We start from the raw sequence: 19,309 nt of genomic DNA on the forward strand, positions 1-19,309 counted from the left end.
CTCAGAGGTGAGAAGTGGAGCTGTTCCCTTCTAAGCCTTGTGGTCCTATTTGTTAATGTGTATGTATAGTTGGACTTTTACGAAGTAAAAATGAAAAGTGTAACTCAAGCATAGGTGTATTATGGTAATTCTAGAATTGCTGTTTTGGTTATTTGATTCCCAGTTCTTCCTGCTACAGTTCAGTGGGTTTCTTTTTAAAAAAATTGCTTCTACTTCCTTCTTGTGTTCACCTATTTTAGAAATGTTTGACATGATGAATTATTTCTCATGGGTGTTTAGGAATAAGATGTGGTTCTCACCCTTAATTTCCCACAGAGAGGGGCCGGAAACCTAGTTCAGGAGTTAACCAGGGTTTTTTTTGTTTTTTTGTTTTTTTAAATTAATTAATTTATTGGCTGTGTTGTGTCTGCGTTTTCTGCTCACGGGCTTTCTTTAGTTGCGGCGAGCGGGGGCTTCTCTTCATTGCAGTGAGCCGGCTTCTCATTGCTGTGGCTTCTCTTGTTGCAGAGCACAGGCTTTAGGTGCGAGGGCTTAGTTGCTCCACGGCATGTGGGATCTTCTCGGACCAGGGCTCAAACCCGTGTCCCCTTCATTGGCAGGCAGATTCTTAACCACTCCGCCGCCAGGGAAGTCTGTCAACCAGGTTTTTTTTTTATTTTTTAAAATTTTTTTATTTTTTTGGGGGTACACCAGGTTCAATCATCTGTTTTTATACACATATCCCCGTATTCCCTCCCTTCCTTGACTCCCTCCCTTGGGTCCCCCCACCCTCCCTGCCCCAGTCCTCTAAGACATCTTCCATCCGTGAGTTGGACTCCCTTTGTTATACAACAACTTCCCACTGACTATTTTACAGTTGGTAGTATATATATGTCTGTGCTACTCTCTCGCTTCGTCTCAGTTTCCCCTTCACCCCCTGCCCCCTCCCATACCTCGAGTTCACCAGTCCATTCTCTGTATCTGCATCCTTATTCTTGTCACTGAGTTCATCAGTACCATTTTTAGATTCCGTATATGTGAGTTAGCATACAATATTTGTCCTTCTCTTTCTGACTTACTTCACTCTGTATGACAGATTGTAGTTCTATCCACCTCATGACATATAGCTCCATCTCATCCCTTTTTAGAGCTGAGTAATATTCCATTGTATATATATGCCACATCTTCTGTATCCATTCATTTGTTGATGGGCATTTAGGTTGCTTCCATGTCCTGGCTATTGTAAATAGTGCTGCTATAAACATTATAGTACAAGTTTCTTTTGGGATTATGGTTTTCTTTGGGTATATGCCCAGGAGTGGGATTACTGGATCATATGGTAGTTCTATTTGTAGTTTTTTAAGGAACCTCCAAATTGTTTTCCATAGTGGCTGTACCAACTTACATTCCCACCAGCAGTGCAGGAGAGTTCCCTTTTCTCCACACCCTCTCCAACATTTGTGGTTTCCAGACTTTGTGATGATGGCCATTCTGATTGGTGTGAGGTGATACCTCATTGTGGCTTTGTCAGCCAGGTTTTAAATAGTTAGATTCTGTGCTTGAATTTGGCCAAAAGACCAGAGAAGTGGTTTCCAGGCCAGTGGTGTCGTTAGATGTCAGCTCTGCTGAAGGGGCTGATGTAGTAGCTGTATTGTGCCTCCTCGTGAAGGAGGAGCCTTTCACCTGTCACCAGACCCCCAAAGTAGTTGCAGTCTTGCCTTTTTCTTCCTGGAAATCAAATCTCTTCATAGATATCGACGGTTCAGGTTTTGTCACATTTGTAATGTTCTCAAGAGAGCCTAGACTTTATAGGGCTGTGATACACGCAGTCCCTCTAATCACTGCGCTAACCTATAACGTGGGAAACAGACCCAGAAGTCACACCCTGGCCAAGGAGGACCCAGGATTGGAACCTGGATCGTGGGGCTGGAGGCTGGGCTTTGTCTTCCGTACCCAGCGGTGGTGAGAGGGGAGGTTTGTAATGACTGTCTCCATCCTTGCCCACGTGGCGCTGGCGTGTGCTCGCCTAGTTGTAGTAATATGCACAGGGATTGCTTTACCATTTGTGCCTCATATTTGGGGATGATGGAAATTATTTAGAGGATAGATGGGTATTGTGAAAAAAAAGTAAATCCTCCCTCAAAGAGGTTGGGACCATCTCTTAATATTTTTTTCCTGATGAAAATTTCCATGTGATTTGTTTTGTTTCCTTAGAAATTCAATGAAAAAGAGTTGGAAGCAATACAGCAGAACCGTTGCTTACTGACTGCGGAGGATCTCGAGTTCAGGAGTGAAGACTTAATAACAGAAAAGTGCTCTTCTCAGTCACCAGGCAGCAAAAGCATCTTCTCCGAGGTAAGCGCCACTGAAATTGGACATTCACATGCAAATTCATATCCTTTCCTGACACGTTTGATGACTCTGATCTAAAGATCCTCCAAGGCCTTCTTGCTGATAAATGAGCTTACGACAGGTAGGAGGAGGAGTTCTCTGTCTTTCCTCCTTACAGATTAGTATCCTTCAGCTGAGTGTTAGTATTTGTACTGCACGGGAAACCGAGAAACCCCAGCTCATTCAAAGACGAGCCTCATGTTTGCCCTCCTAGGGTTCACCTCTCAAGAGCTATGTCATCTCGAGGTAAGAACATTTTCCAGTTGACATGCACACAAACAGTGGCACAGCAGGCCCGTCTTGATCTGGCCCCAAGCTAGCTTTTCATCTCCTTTTCTTTCATTCCCCGTCACCTCTAACAGCACCTCCCTTCTTGCAGATTCCAGAAAACGCCCTGTTTTCACTTGCCTCTGCCTTTGCGTGCGCTGTTCCATCTGCCCGGAGTGCCTTTTTCTTCCTCATGGACCGGGTGGCTCCTGCACACCCCTAGGGCTGCCACTCTAGTATCGCCTTCTCTGGGGCTCCTTCCCTGGCCTGCTGAGAGCGACGTCTCCTCGTCTTCCCTGGTGCGCGGCACTTTGCAAGCCCGTCCGGCCGTAGCACTTAGCCCTCGAGTTGACGAGTTGACGAGTTGACGTTACAGAGCGGCCTCGCTGCTTCCCCGCCCTTGAGCCCCACGCACTCCCACTCCCGGCACGCACCTCAGGGGAAGGGAACTGGGTTCATGTCTGAATCCCAGTGCCTGGCTCAGGGGACATTTTTTGAGTGAGTGACTGTTGATCCTGATTTGTGGAGGTGTGTACAGGTTGTTCTGACCCATAGCTTGCCTGTAATATGACTAGGCAGCCAGAGATGGGACAGAAAGGAGTTCGGTATAGGCCAAGTTTTATTGTGTTTTTTTTTTAAGCCTGGCTTTAATCAAGTTTATACATTCAGAAAATGAAATTCTTACGCAAATTAGTTCTCTGATGACTGACTCTGATCATGACTTGTGGTCTGTGAAGGATGATTCTCAAAATTATTAGCAACCGGAGCAGCACAGGCACAGCCATCAGAACAGACTCAGGCGCTCGGGCTGGAGTGCGGTCCTCGAGGCCTACTCTTGTGCCAGGCACCAAGCCTGTAGTTACTGGGTCTTGGCGAGGGGCTGGGTGTTTGGGGTGGGTGGGTCAGGGGTTATTTTACAGCTGGGGTAGGAGTGTTTCCGTGTTTTAGCACTAGTACCAGCCGTTGCGCTGTGTATCCACTCAGTATCAGCCCTGGCCCTGGAGGGCACTGTTGCCTGAGCAGTGGGAACTCCTTCTTAACTCTGACCATTTGTGGATTTGTGTTTTGCCATTTCTCTTGAATAAGAATGTCAGTGTGGACTTGGCCCTTGGGCTGGGCCAGAAGTCTGGAGGCCTGGATTCCTCTCTTGGCTCTGTCACTTCACTTGAGTGACCTTGGGCAAGTCCGATAACTGAATCTCAGAGGGCTAATGTTTTGTGATTCTAGCTAGCTTATAGTTACTTGATTTTGACCAAATTTAGTTGGATATTAAGATGCACATTAACCCATAGTCAGGTACAGTCTGTTTTTTAACCTTTTTTAACAAAACTGAAGTATAGTTAATTTACAATATTGTGTTAGTTTCAGGTGTACAGCAGTGATTGTTATACGTGTGTGTGTGTACATGTGTACGTATGTATATATTCTTTTACAGATTCTTTCCCATTATAGGTTATTACAAGACACTGAATATAGCTCCCTGTGCTATATAGTAGGTCCTTGTTTATTTTATATATAGTAGTGTGTATCTGTTATCCCAGATTCCCAATTTATCCCCTTCCCCATTGGTAACCATGTTTGTTTTCTATGTCTGTGAGTCTATTTATGTTTTGTAAATAAGTTCATTTTTGTCTTTTTATTTTTTTATTTTTTTTTAGATTTCATATATAAGTGATATCACATATTTGTCTTTGTCTGACTTATTTCACTTAGTATGATAACCTCTAGGTCCATCCATGTTGCTGCAGATGGCATTATTTCATTCTTTTTTATGACTAATATTCCATTGTATATATGTACTACATCTTCTTTATCCATTCATCTGTCGGTGGACATGTAGGTTGCTTCCATGTCCTTGCTATTGTGAATAGTGCTGCCGTGTATGTTGGGGCACATGTATCTTTTTGAATTATAGTTTTTTTCCAGATATATGCCCAGGAGTGGGATTACTGGATCATATGGTAGTTCTATTTTTAGTTTTTTAAGGAGCCTCCATACCTTTCTCCCTAGTGGCTGCACCAGTTTACATTCCCACCAACAGTGTAGGAAGGTTTCTTTTTCTTCCCATCCTCTCCAGCATTTAATATCTGTAGACTTTTTAATGGTGGCCATGCTTACTGGTGTGAGGTGACACCTCACTGTAGTTTTGATTTGCATTTCTCTAATAATTAGCAATATTGAACATCTTTTCATGAGGCACAGTCTGCTTTGAAACAAGATAGCAGCCCATCAGGTTTTTTAGATGGACAGATCATCACTTAATTGAATACATTTAGTTAAACTTAACTGTTTTGAATCAAGTTTTAGATGTGTAAAAAGTGTCTAAATGTTGAACAAAATGTTTCTAAGTTTATTGAATAGTCTGAATGTTTTAATATTTCATGTCACTAGTTTGATCATCCGCACCACAGTGTTTATAGTTTTTTGTGCTGGCCAATGTGTGTACTTCTTAGAACCACAAGTATGAAGTCATCCCATGGGCATTTCACTTATATTTTAGATTCTGGTGATGCTTAAATGTGCAAAATATGTACATATTTTAGCAAAGGGTTTAATTCTGTTCTGCAACAATAATTGCAAATTGAGGATAAAAGGTTATAAATGATCATTTAGGAATTGGAAATTTCTAGGTGTCAGTTTAAGAAATCTCAGCTGTTACAGCCTATAGGATTTTCCTCCCGAGAAAGGTGTACTTTTCAGATTGCAGTTCTTTCTTTGTAGGAAACATGGACTTCTTCTGCTCTGCCCTTGGCCATTTTGTGTTGATTTAGGGTTTATCCTCTGCCCATTTCTATGACGAACTTGAGGCTGTGATGATGTCTGCGTTGACTCTGGGCAGTCTGTTTCCCTTCTATTCATGTGTGATCCTGAGAATTGATGCTGGATGGTCAGGGAATTGACGAACAGGGAGGAGAACACACTGACCGTATTTAACTTGCTGCAGCCAGAGATTTATAGCATGGCTACTGACATGGTTGGGACATTGCTGCTGAATTTCCTGAGTATTAAAATGTTGTTGTTGCAGAGCTGTGACATAGCTACCGAAAATAGATACCATCTATCTACCAGGCCACTAAATTGCCCTGATTACCAAGATGTGAGCCATTAAGTTTTCTCTTTACATACCTGCTGCCTCTTCCGATTGTGCCCTGCCCATTACATGTATTTCCTTCAAGTCATTGAGGAAACTATGGTAGAGTAGAAAATGCCTCGGCTTTGGTGTGGGAATGTCAGTTCTACTGCTTTTAGCTCTGTGACCTTGGGCAAGTCACCTCCTCTCTCTGAAACTCACCTTCCTCATCTGTGAAATGGGGAGTTACATGCCTGCCTTCTGAGAGGATTAGAACTAATCTGAAGGTTCTTTTGATCGCAGGCTCTAGGATCCAACGCTGAGGAGTCTGAGCAAAACGACAACGAAAGGGAGTGTTTACTGGGAACACACTGGAGCGTCGCACAGATGCCAAGGGTCGTAGACTCTAGGGCTCTGTCTTGTTTGGAGGGGCAGGGTGGGGGTGGGGGGGTTGGTTGCTCCTGCTGAGCAGGGGCTTCTCGTGACCCCCCCTGGGCCGCCTGGCCCTCTGCCTCTGCGCCGAGGAGAGCCCGTGGTTCGTGAGCTCTGCCGAGGGAGCCAAATGACTTCCTTCTAATGGGGCATGAGTCAGTGCAGGGGGAGAGGTGATTGGTGAAATGGGACCCAGATGGCTGCGAAGAGTTCATTTATTTAACGTGGGTGAGCAGTTTGCTTCTAGGAAGACGTTGACTCACTCCGACGTCCGTTATGCAGAACGTCCACAGGAGTCTCTGCTCTGAAGAGTCATGTGGGTCCCTGTGCCCCCTCTTACCTTTTTTTTTTTTTTTCCCTCTTACCTTTTTAATCGACCTTTCCGCAAGTGTCTGTGGCAGTGTCTGATCTGTGCCAAGCGTGGTGCCTGGCTTGGGCTGCTGCCGCCCGTATGGGGTCCCAGGCCTGTGAGCAGGTGGTTGGTACACGAGCTCCGGGTGAAGGTGAACCAGGGTGCCGTGGGGCTGGAGGAGGGCCTCTGTAAGGGGCCGTGGAGGACGTCCGTGGAGAGGGCTGACTGATGGAGCCTGGTCTCCGAGGAGTGGGGGGGGGGGGGGGGGAAGTTTCCCCGCGGAGCTCAGGTGGAGGGGCTTCCAGTTCCACAGAGATGAGAGGGCAGGGAAGCCAGCGCAGGTGTGGCCGGTTGGCAGGTGGAGGGTGGGGGCTGAGGCGAGCAGTGACCTGGAAAACCTGATGAAGGTTTGGAATGGCTGCCTGAAAGGAGGGGAGGAGAAGGGAGCTGAGCCGGGCATCCAGGCCCTGCACCGCAGCGGGCGGTTCTCTAGGGCTTCCGGCCAGGCCCACGGTGATCCAGTTAAGACACAGGGTCTCCAGGGACGGGATGCTTTCACTGGGTGCGTACAGCCCACGGCTGGAGTCTGCCCCATCCACCGGAGGTCCATGTTTATTCCTCTTTTTTCCTAGTCCTTCTTGGTTGGTTACGTACCTAAGCATAAATTCTGATTGCCACTTATTAGCTGAATGGACTCAAATATGTTACCTGTCCTCTCAGAGAGTCAGTGTATTCATCTGAAAAGTGGGACGATTAATATACCTCCTTGGGTTGCTGTTGCGATGAGAGGTGATCTATGTTAAGGACCCAGCCTAGCACTGGAGCAGAGGAAGGGTAGTGGCGGCGGACGCTCGTCAGTGTTTACTCCATGCTGGGCATCCGTGTGAGAATTTCGTATAGATGAGCTCAGTTCATCTCTTCCACGACGCTATGAGATATGTAGACTTATTACCTCTACTTACAGGTGAGGTTATTGAAGCACAGAGATTTTGAGTAACTTGTTCAAGGTCACATAGCTCATAAGGTCACACACTTAACCATCCCTGCCTCTCATGGTCGATGCTCAAGAAGCAGTAGATTTTCTTATTTTCGTTGTCACTGTTGGCTGGCCTTTATGTGGCTGACAGTGACCACATCACCTTTGTCAAGCTCCCAGTGCTTTGCATCCACCATGGCTCATTCATGGGTGGACTGAAGAGCACAGGCCCTGGATCCTGGCGGCCTGGGTCCACATCCAGCCTCACCACCGTGACCTGGGCGCCCTTTGGCCCTCCGTGCCCAGTTCCCTCATCACCAAAACTGGGAGAATGGTACTGCTTGAGCTCACTGGGTTGGGAGGGTTCAGTGAGAAAATGCTGGAGAGCACTTTGTACCATGGCTGACATCCTGAGGACATGGTAGCCTCTTTGTGTTGTACCCTGGTGAGTTCCTCCCAGGCGCTCCCCTGGGGTCCTGTGTCCCAGTGCATGTGCGGTGTGTACAGGTGGGAGCTGACACTAGTGACTGTGCATGGATGACAGGTGGGAGCTCCTTGTGCCAGTGACACGTGGCGAGGTTTACAAAAGGGCACAGCATTTCTAGCAGTGTGGGTGGCCGACTTCTCATGACCACACGGTGGGGTAGCGTGTAAAACCCTTAATTGGCAGGTGGTGGCTTGGCCTTGTTCTGTTCTGGCCTAGAAGTGCAGCAGCGTTCTCCTAGGTGGCGGGCTCCTAACCTTTTTGCCCTCGGCATCCCTTTGGTAGGCTTCTGGAGCCAAGGACCTCTTCCCTGGAAAAGTATTTAAATGCATAAAATACGTGCACAGGATTATAAAGGAAACCAGTTATTTTGGAATCTGGTTATCAAAATATAAAGAAGTCAGTCGTAGAAATGCTGCTTCTTTTATTAATGCATTAAATAACAAGATCTAGTGGTGAACAGAGTGACTGCTGTGGTCTTGAAGTAGTGATGAGAATAAGTATGTTGAGATGCCTGCAGCATAGAGAAAGTAACTGTATTGTACTGTAACTCTTGATGACAAAGTCTCAGGAAAACACTAGTATTGCTGTGGTTTGTAGTAGTTCCTTCAACCCATAAATGAAGGAAGTGCTAAATTTCAGTTCTAGGTTAGTGGAAATAAAGATGTGACTTTTCCCCCTCGTTCATGTTTGAGTTTTTATCAGGGTCAGAAGCCCTGTCCTAGGTCCTTAACTTTAGGAGACAGGCTGAGTCCAGGTGAAACACAAGGGCCACTGCAGGCCCTCTCTCTCCACTGACCGAGTGTCTTCCAGCACTAAGGAGCATCTAGTCCATGCCAGGTGTTCTGCACACTGTAACTTTACTGCTTCAATTTTTTTTTACTTCATTTTATTTTAAAAATTTATTTATTTATTTATTGGCTCTGTTGGGTCTTCATTGCTGCACACGGGCTTTCTCTGGTTGTGGTGAGCGGGGCTACTCTTTGTTGCGGTGTGCGGGCTTCTAATTGCGGTGGCTTCTCTTGTTGTAGAGCACGGGCTGTAGGTGCGCAGGCTTCAGTAGTTGTGGCGTGCAGGCTCAGTAGTTGTGACTCTTGTGCTCTAGAGCGCTACAGGTTCAGTAGTTGTGGTGCATGAGCTCCGTGACATGTGGCATCTTCCTGGCCCAGAGCTCAAATCCGTGTCCCCTGCATCGGCAGGAGTATTCTTAACCACTGCGCCATCAGGGAGGTCCCTAACTTTGCTTCTTTATTTTAACATTTTCTTCTTATTTTGAAATAATTTCAGATTTATCAGCAAGTTACAGAAATAAAGGATTTTACTTGCCCTGAGTCATCTGAGAGTAAGTTGCCTGTATGAAGCCCTGTGAGCTCTGAATACCTAAGTGTGTACTTCCTGTCAGCAGGGACCTTGTCCTGTATGACATAGCACAGCCGTCACAGCCAGGGACTAAGCTGAGACCCTCACTCCCATCGAACCCTCAGACTCAATCGTGTCTTACCAGCTGTCCCGTAACGCCCTTTGTAGCAGAAGGATCCAATTCAGGATCACATGTTGCATTTAATAGTCTTTAGTCTTCAGTCTTTCCCTGACTTTTGTGGCCCTGAGACTTTTGAAGCACCCGGGCCAGTTCTGTTGTGGAGCGTCCTTCGGTTGGGTCTGTCTGATGCTTCTTGGTGGCTGGATTCTGGGGAGGCCTGCTTAGCGCGAGTGTCACAGGAGCAGGGCTGTTTTTCCAGCATGCCCTATCCAACGGTGCACGACTTAGATTTGTTCCATTACTGGCCATGCTGACTTGGGTAACTTTGGGAAGGTGGTGTCTGCCTGGTGTCTCGACTGTGAGGTTACTCTTTTTTTCCTTTGTAATTAGTAAGTATTTGAGGGGAGGTATTTTGAGTCTGTGTAAATATTCTGATCTTCTTCAAACTTTCACCCGGTAGTTTTAGCCTCCTTTTATGGAGGCTGAATTGCTTATTACCGTGATGGTTAGCAAATGGTGATTCTTCCAATTCCGTTATGCCTTCTGCATTTATTAGTTGTTCTGCTGTAGAGAAAAGCCCGCCCTTCTTCCCATGCATTCATCTACTCGTGTCCATATGGACATGAATTTCTTTTTACTCAGTGGGTTATAATTTGTTACTATCATTATTTTGATGCTCAAATTGTCCCAGGTTTGGCCTTTTCAAACTGGCTTCTGTATCCTTTTGACAAGGCTCCATTATTTGAAGCACTTCCTTATTTTCTGGCATGACAGAATGCCATAGATGTGGCCTGTTTTTGCCTTTCCTTGCGTCAGTACTGGAATTGGCCGTGTCCCCGGGATCCTTGATTCCTTCCAGCGCACAACTGAGCTTTGATCTGCTCCGTAACTCCATAAGGTGGTGGCTGTTGTCCCGCATTTTACAGGTGGCTCTAGTAAGTAACTTCCTTAGGTCCCAGAACTGCTCAGTGACAGAGCCAAAATTTGAACTGTAAAAAAATTTTCACATTTGTGAAATTCACAAAATTACATCCCCTTTCATAAATGGGGAACCTGAACCTCATAGAGGTTTGTTAAGCTGGTTAGCTGAGTTCACGTAGCTAGTAAGTGGCAGAGAATTTCTTTTCTTTGGAGCAAGAACAAGTGTGGAAGGGCATTCTTTGTGTTGTGTGAAACCATGACGGGCAGCTCTGAGCGGGGTGGGGCGGGGGCGGGGTGGGGTGCAGTTTCACGAAGGGCAGTCGGGTAAGGATGGTGCTTCTTCCACAGCAGCTACGCCGTGCCTGGAGCACCGCGCTCAGCGTTCCTCTGTGGTGCGTGAGGGCCGGTCATTCCCCACTCCCCCTGCAGGTGGTGCTCTCTGACTGTGGCCTGATCTGGAGTCTGGCACGGAGATCACCTTTGTTTGGGTTTATAAACCAGAACTATCCACATGTGTTTGCATAATGTAAGGATGTGCGCTTTCAAAATTCTTCTCTTAATGTCAGATGCCCACTGTCATTTTCAGGAAAAGCAGCAATTAGGCTATGAAGAGCTGATTCAGGTCTTAAAGAAAGAGCAGGACATCTATACACATCTGGTGAAGTCTCTGCAGGACTCAGACAGGTAAGGATTTCTGTTTGGACATCACACACATGCATAACATATGTTTTGAATAAATGCTGGTGGTTTCTGAGGCAGCAAAGCCTTCCTGCTTTGCCTAGGAAGCTTAAAGGGCTTGGATGGTAATTGCCTTATTTAATTCAGATACACCTATTTCCTAGCAAGATTTGTCTGATTTTTTGGCAACAAATGTAGGATAAAAATATCATTAATACTGATTACTCAGGTTCTTATAATACTTTATTATAGATTTAGAAAGTGCCTCCACGTGTATTATCTCTTGTAATCCTCACTGCTTTTCTCCGAGGTAAGTGATATCATTATCCCTATTTTCCATGAGGCCATGAAAACTAGGAGAGGTTAAATGACTTGTCCAAAGTCGCACAGGTGGTGAGTGACAGAAGAAGCCCGGGGCGCAAACATGTCTCTCTGTCTTGGAGTGACTCGTGTCTTCACAGAATTGCTCGGGTGACTGGTGCTGGAGATGTGGTGAGGAGAGCTGTTGTAGGCTGGTGGTCTTGCTCTAGCCCCGGCTGTGTCCACGGGCAAGTGACACACCTGGGTCTCTCTTTGCCCAGCACTGGGTTGACCTCAGTGACTTCTCCCATGGAGAAGTCATCTCTCTGCACACGGGTGGTTACAGGTGGAAGCATATTGTCATATGGGGTTCATTTCACAGCTGCACGGAAGCGGAGGGAGTGGCAGGGACGCCGACGGAACGAGATCGGCCATGGCTCCCCAGTCGTGGGGCAGGGGTGTGGGTAGGTGGGTGGGCGGCTCATTACATTAATTTGTCTTCATTTGTTTATGTCTAAAATTTTCCGTGATTAAAAGTTAAGAAAACTCTCCCCTCACCGCCCCTTCTCTCCTGTCCTTCACCGCAGGCCTGATGGAGTCCTCGTCGTTCCTAGGGCCGGGTGCTTCCTGTCTCTGCCTTCAGCGACTTTCTGCACCCTGTTGTCTCCCACTTGTCCTTGAGAATTTGTCTCTAGGGTTCCCCCTGTCAGGAGGCCCACACGAGTCCCCAGGACAGCTGCCCCCTCGGTTTTGCTGCCCTCACAGCTGCCCTCACCTCCCTTTGTCACTTGTCTTGGTGTGGCCTGCCTCCTCGCCTGGACCGTGAGTGCCCCCGGGGCAGTGGGCCAGTCTTGCTGTCTGCATGTCCCAGTGCCTGTCACGGGGGCTGGCGTGGAGTAGGCACTCGGGAGATGTTTACTGGGTGAATCCATCCCCCCACCCCCCACCCATAACCTCCCCCATCCAGCTCTTCTGAGTTATGAGGTAATTTTCAGGATTTTTAATCTGAAGCGAGTTTAAGGAAAATGAAAACATGCTGATGAAATTCTGGAGCAGGCATCACTCTGAAAGTGAGCGTCTTCAAGAAGCCTCAGCTGCTCGTCATTTTCACTTGGGGGAGGGGCTGAGTAGTGCGGGGAACCTGAGTGGGGGACGGGCAGGGCGGGTGTCATCGTGCAGCGTCTCCGGACGGGAGCCAGCTCTGACTCTGGGCACCGAGGGGCCCTGTGGGTGGGTGTGGCCGCCGTCAGGCCTCCTTAGCATCGTGGTTGGCCGCTCTGAGTTTCATAGGCTCTTCCTGAGTGAATAACAGTGTGCACGGGACCCGGCGGGTCAGGGCCGTGAATAACAGGGATGCTTAGGAGGTTTCCTGTTCATCTTCAGGGTCGAAATCCATTCAGCAGCTCTGAGCTCTTGAGTAAGAGCTCTTTTCACCCTGAGCCTCAGGATATGTATTTGTGCAATTGAGACTGGCCTGCCTACAGACCTACCTGTTCACCTGCCTCCCTGCCTACCTTCCAGGGTTGTTTGAAACGAGATGATAATGTGTAAAGTCCTAATTCTGCCTGGCACACAGTAAGCACTCAGTACATGGTAACACTTACTAAGGCTAATAGCAACGTGAAACGCCTCCACGTGCCTCAGCGTGCCAGTGTCCGCAGACTCAGCTTGTAGGGGGTCTTGAGTCCCCAGACCTTGCCGTCGCCAGGGGGCAGAATTGTGGGCTAAGGCCGGTGGAGCCCCCTGGGGTCACTCCAGCACTGCCCAGCCTCTGGAAACTGGCAGTGATAGGTGGACCACTCTGAAGATGCATGACGTGCTTGTAGCTAAAGTTGGAAAAGCAGGGGTGGGAAGGGAGGAACTGACCACGGTTAGCTGTGTGCCTGGTCCTTTCCCTTTACAATTTATTCCTCACCGTGACACTTCAACCCCGTATCACAGAGGTAGACATCTGTTCTTGGGGGAGATGTTTAACGTATTTCCCAAGCTCCTACACTTAGGAATTCTCAGAGCTCAGATCTCCCTGGCTCCTGAGCCCAGGCCCTTACCGAGACAGCTCTCATCTTGAGGACTAGGACAGTTTGTACTTGCCTATAACTCAGGCTTTCTCAGCCTCGGCACTGTTGGGATTTGGGACTAGATAACTTTTTGTCTTTTTTATTGAGGGGCTGCCTTGTGCAGCGTAGGACGTTTAGCGACGTCTCTGGCTTTTGCCACTACGTGGCAGTAACACCCTCCCCTACCCCCAGACAACCAGTGATGTCTCCAGATACTGCCACATGTGCCCTGGGGGGTTTAAATCATCTCTAAGGAAAATCACGCCTGCAACTCATGAGTAGCAGAAAGTTTGGCGTATAAATAAATACCTACTGTTTGGGAGTTGTTGGGATACATGGAAGGAAGGAAGTGATGTTTGTTGCACATCTCGTGTGTGTCAGACACTGTGCTAAGCTTATGACATCTCATTGAACTCTCAAGACTCTTGAACGAAAGGCATTGTGCCCACTCTACGGATGGGGCTAGCAGGACTCGGGCAGTTTCGCTGACCGCCGAGGTCGTGGAGCTCGTGAGCGGTGGCGCTGTGCGCGCGTGCGTCCTCCAGCTGCCCCACGCCACTCCAGAAAGAGGAAGGTGCAGGGCTGTCCCTTCCTTCTGAGTGAAGCTCCCTTTGTTCCACCGACTCCTCACACCTGGCAGAGATCCTGGAGTTGGGGAAACAGCAATGACAGGTACAGGAGCAGCAGCTGTGTACTTTTCACCCTGTCAGAAAATGGAAGAGGGAGTGGAACAGTCATCTTCCCCCGCCCTCATCATGCGAGCTGTGCTAAAAGCATCTCCCTTTCTCCCCCTGGTTGCGTGTGTCTGCAGCACGACCGCACCCGAGCGAGCGCTGCGCTGTGCTGTGACGCCTCTGTGAGGTTTTCCATCAGCCTTGCGAACCGCCGGTTATGATTGTCTTGAAATGGAACTAGGCACGAGCTGCTGGGAGGGCCCCTTCCCTTGCAAGGAGGCTGCTTCACAATGAGCCATCTTCCCAGCGGCGAGCATAGAAGATTAGACATAATGGTTTATTTTCCTTCCAATAGATGTTGATTTATGGGTGCAGTTCCATGGATGGAGCTGGAAGAAACTGCTGGAGGAGAAGTGGGGCTTGAGTCTGGGCCACACGTGTTTTAGAGCAACGGCTCCTAAGCATTTTGGGGCTGTGGACCCCCCACGAACAGTCTGATGAAAGCTTAGGGGACCTCTCCCATAAAAAAAAGATCCACACATTCATGAATTTTTTCAGACAGTTTCGAAGTGTTGACGGACCCTCTCAGGGAACGATAGGTCAGACGCTGGACAGAGTGATGTATTTCTTGGTATTTAAAAAAGGAGGCTTTCTGATTTGCTAAGGTGTTTTGGTAGTCTCAAAACGTGTTTGTATACTTTGACCCAGTAATTGCACTGCTGGGAATCCATCTTAAGAAGCTAACCTGAGTGTGAAACAAGGCTTTAGGTGCAGAGATTTTCAGTGAAACAGTATTTACGTTACTCAGGTGTCCGCTGGAGCCTCTGTTCCTCTGAGAGCTGGTGTAACCGGTTCAGATCCCCGTCGTGTATACATCAGTAGGAGTCTGGAGCCCTGCCTGTGGAACTGCACTGCCTAGTTCAGTAGCCACTAGCCATGTGACTGTATACATTTAAATTAAAAAATAAAGCATTCAGTTCCTCAGTATGTAGCCACCTTTCAAATGCTCTGTAGGCATGTTCAGCTAGTAGATACCACATTCAGCAGCGCAGATACAGAATGTTTGCATCATTGGACAAAGGCCTCAGGCCTCTGAGTTCTGGGCTGCTGGTTTCATGCAAGCTCTCCGTGCAGGTCAGCACCATATTACACTGACCCAGACGTGATACTTGACACCTCCACCCCTCAAATAAAAAACCATCCTACTCTGCATTTGTGAGCGGCTAACCCATCACTGTAGACTTCCACTGACCCCTGAACTGGTTCTTCTCACCTCCCCCCCCACCCCCGCCGCCAGTGTCAGCTCGCACTCTTCTCCTTGTCTTTTTCCTTGTCCCTCCTTCCCCTCACCCTTACCTCCAGTGCCACCTCTTTTAGGGGTGACGTGGCAGACGTTCTCCTCGCTGCCTTCTCTTCTGTGGAGAGCCTTCCTTCCGTATCCGAGCCCATGCAAGGCATTGTTCCAGGGAAGCATTCTGGGGAATTAAATTAGTTCCACCTAGCTACATCTGTAGCAAAAACTTGGAAATGACCCAAATGTCCACTGATAGGGGATGAGTTAAAGTAAATGGTGGGATATCCACCCGATTTAATATTATATAGTCATTAAAAATGACGTTTGCAAATGATTCCTGAAAATGTGGGGAAATATTTAAGTGAGGAATGCACAATTTAGTATTATCTGTCCAGTATTGTTTCAACCTTGTAAAAATACTCAAGGAAAAAGATTGCGAGGAAATACAGTCTGCCATGTGTTCTTTGGTAGTGGGGTTATGGTAATTTTTGCCTTTTTTATACTTTTATATTTTAAATGTTCTATACACATATAATTATTTTCATAACCAGAAAAAACCCACAGATGACATAAAAATCCAAGGAAGGCTTGCTGGGCCTTGCATCTTAAAGCACAAGTAGGTCTGTTTTTAAAATCCTGGTGTCTTGTTTTACCAAGTGTCCACAACGTGCAGGCTGAGTTGAACAGCATCTTCGCCCTGCGGAAGCGGCTAGAGCGGGATGTGCTCTCCTATCAGAACCTGCAGAAGGCCCTGGAGGAACAGATCAGTGAAATCAGGCGGCGGGAAGGTACACGCTCTCTTGTATGGCGGGAAGGTACATGCTCTCCTGTATGTATTTCTCTTTGGTTGTCCCACTCGGAGGGCCTTGGCTGAACTTTGAGTCCTAAGACTGCAGTAGCAGACGAGGCACCCACGGGATTTCCTCTGGGGAGCCTTTTCTGCGGTGACGGTGTTACTGTTGCTCTCCTAGCCTGTACCCGGCTGGCTTCGGCCTGCGGAGTTGAAGGGCCCCGCACATAGTGTTAATTCCGCAGAGGGCCTGCTGCAGGACTGCTTCCTCGCTGCCTCTGCTGTGTTCTGCTTCCTTGGAGTCTTCTAGCTCCAGATAACCCTGGGGCCTTGCCATCCCCTTTCTCTGGTGGGTGGCCCTGATCGCCACAAACGTCTGCACTCTGCCTACCACGGCACCCCCTGCAGAGAGCCCGACTGCATAGCCGTGTGGGGGTGAGACTGCGCTTACCTGCTGGAGCATTGCTTTTCGCATTGTCATGACTGCAAGTAGATTCAGTTAGGGAGGGTCCCGTGGTGCATGCACTGCTATGCTCATGACAGCAGTGTTTGGCCCGCACCCTCGCTAGAACCTGAGCCCCGTAGAGTCTGGGTTGGTATCTTCTTCCTTTCCGTATCTCTAGCCATGTGCTGGCACCTATGCTTAAAATCAGTAACTGGTAGGTTTGACATTTCCTGTGTACGAGGCCCAGCGGCAGGCACTTAACTTCTCACCTGTGACCCTGACCATCGTACCACTGGATAGAGTAGGCATTCTTCATCACAGGTGAAGAAGCCGAGGTCGGAGTGGGGGTTGATTTACACAGATTTGAGCCAGGACATCTTTGAAGTCTTTCCAGTTAACGAAGCGTATCCGCTCTTACCCACGTGTACTGAGTGAGATCTTGCTTGTGGATGTGCTCCACTCAGTGAATAGCGTGGCCCTTCTCTGTGCCTTTGCTCCCTGTGAGAATGTGACCTTTGCTGCAGAGGAAGCAGACCCTTCTGTGGGTGACCCAAGACTCTCACATCGTAGATCTCATAGGCAGTTTCTGCACTCAGTGTGCTCACTACCACGGCGGGCTCTGGAGCCGGTAAAAAACACATCAGGCCCTTTTATTTCCCTTGAGTTCTACCCTTGAGGGTCACATCTAATTTTCCTGTATCTTCGCCTAAACAGAATCAGTCCCTCATTTAAACTGAAAACCAGCATTTGCTTGTGCCACACAGAATGGTCTCCAGGTACAACACTTGATATGCAAATTGTAATTCAGAATTGGCCACAGTGAAAGCCTGCAGCCCACGATGAAACCGTGCATTGAGATATCAGCCTGTAGAGAAAGAAGAAACTTAATTTTGCTCCAAAGGTGGTGCATTAAACTCCCTGTGGGTGCTTATCCCCCTCCCTGCCCCCGACCTGATTCAGAGAGCCTTAGATGCGTTGCACTGGGATTGGTCTGGCAAGGAGCGACTTCTGATGTTCTTTTTCTCCTCCTCCCCACTTTTTTCTTTCTGTGCAGAAGAACCATTTTCATTTTATAGTGACCAAACATCTTATCTGAGTATTTGCCTTGAAGAGCACAGTCGGCTTCAAGTGGAACATTTTTCTCAAGAAGAGCTTAAGGAAAAGGTATTGACCTATTAACTTTCAGTGCTTTGTTGGTTATTTGTTGTCTCTTGGGTTCCTGATCAGAGGTGTAAGATTCTGAATTCCCTTCTCCCGGCCTCTCTTCCCTTTCTCCCTGCCTGTCTTTGTTCCCTCGATGTATGTCCCCTGGAGTCCCTCCCCTGTGTCTGATGCACTCCGTCTCAGGCTTGAGGACCCCGCCCAGGTGTCATCTCCTCCAGGAAACCCTCTCTGTCCCCCCTAGAATTAGCCATCTCTCCCTCCTCTCATTCTCCTCACTTCTTGTACCTGATTGCACCGATGTCCTTCTCATACTGATCTATGATTATCTGGTTATTCTTCTGTATCCCCACTAGGCTGTGAACATCTTAAAGTGAGTGAATGTATCTTATTTGCTTCTGATTTCCCAGTGCCTGGCACACACAGTGGGAGTTAATAGATGCTTTTTTGAAAGAATAAAGGTTCAGGTTTGATCAATAAATCTTTTCTAAAACTGGAAAGATTTTTCGATCTGTTGATCATTCGTATGGTAAGAGTGGTTTAGCATTTCAAGGTTCTGAGAGCCATTGATAAGAATAGGAAGTGTGAGTTCAGAGGACACTGTGATTTATTATAAAATTACCATCCATGTATGCCAGGTTAACTTTCTGTCTTGGAATAATTCACCTTCTGGTAGAGTAGGCAGACATGCGAACAAGCAGTGGCAACACGGAGTGAAAGGGTGGCTGTAATAGGCAGAGGTGCGAGGTTTAGGTGCAGCCGAGAAGGAGAGGTTAACTGTCGGGAGGCACGCACTGGATCCAAGGAAGCGTCTCAAGAGAAGTGAGACCTGAAGTGGGTTTTGGAGGATGCATAGGAGTTTTTCTAGTTGGAAGGCTTTCTCAGCAGAGAGAGAAAACAGCAGGTGTAAGGTACGGAAGAAATAAAAAGAACTATAAAAATGTCAGCATTTTGGGAGGAGTGGAAGAAGCATTGAGGCATCTGTTAGTGTTTTGAAGATGAAGACACTAGAGATGCTAGTACCTACTATGGCTGCATTAGGGGCAGGAGCTAGTTCCCTTGGTTGGCATTTAATGTTTGTAGAATTATGGTGTTTTGTTCTTCCCTCCGTAACCTCCTTGAGGGTTGGGTCCGATTTGTGTTCATGTTTTGGTGCAGTGGACACCTGCTATGTATGGTCAGGGTGCGATTTCCCACTTTATTTGAGGGGGCTAGTGATTACCCCCTTAAGAAGGGTTTGGAAGATCATTGGCTGTAGGGATTTGAAGCTTGCAGGGAATGAAGGTGGTGTCTGTTCAGATGCTTATGTACCTGGCCTCGCAAGACCTTGCCTTAAGGAGGAGCACTGGACCTGGGAGTCCAGACCCAGCTCTGCCTCTGTGGGGGCAGCTGCCCTTGTCTCCACGACCAGGCACTTTGGCCATTGTTATGTGTCACATAATTCTCCAGGATCCCCAGCTGTGGGACCTCGGGCAGTGAACTTCTTTGTATCTTAGGCTTCTTGTTGTAAAACAGGGACATCATACTACTGTCCACCTCCTCAGGAATTTTGTGAGGA

The 19,309-nt window shown here is 47.7% G+C and overlaps 1 protein-coding gene across 17 annotated transcripts in view; it reads left to right on the forward strand.

Moving 5' to 3' along the window:
• The window catches only part of CDK5RAP2 (CDK5 regulatory subunit associated protein 2), a 191,269-nt gene that overhangs the window by 91,727 nt on the left and 80,233 nt on the right, over positions 1 to 19,309 (forward strand). For 11 of the 17 annotated variants that reach the window (XM_057721670.1, XM_057721678.1, XM_057721675.1 and 8 more), the window contains 4 exons: positions 2,194 to 2,334; positions 10,939 to 11,036; positions 16,013 to 16,170; positions 17,645 to 17,754. In XM_057721670.1, the coding sequence (XP_057577653.1) occupies positions 2,194 to 2,334; positions 10,939 to 11,036; positions 16,013 to 16,170; positions 17,645 to 17,754 (507 nt within the window). The remainder of the gene's footprint in view (positions 1 to 2,193; positions 2,335 to 10,938; positions 11,037 to 16,012; positions 16,171 to 17,644; positions 17,755 to 19,309) is intronic. The other 6 variants (XM_057721683.1, XM_057721686.1, XM_057721671.1 and 3 more) reach the window with 1 other exon arrangement.

The sequence above is a fragment of the Hippopotamus amphibius genome, chromosome 2 (genome assembly GCF_030028045.1).
Source record: "Hippopotamus amphibius kiboko isolate mHipAmp2 chromosome 2, mHipAmp2.hap2, whole genome shotgun sequence".
In the NCBI taxonomy this organism is placed as follows: Eukaryota; Metazoa; Chordata; class Mammalia; order Artiodactyla; family Hippopotamidae; genus Hippopotamus; species Hippopotamus amphibius.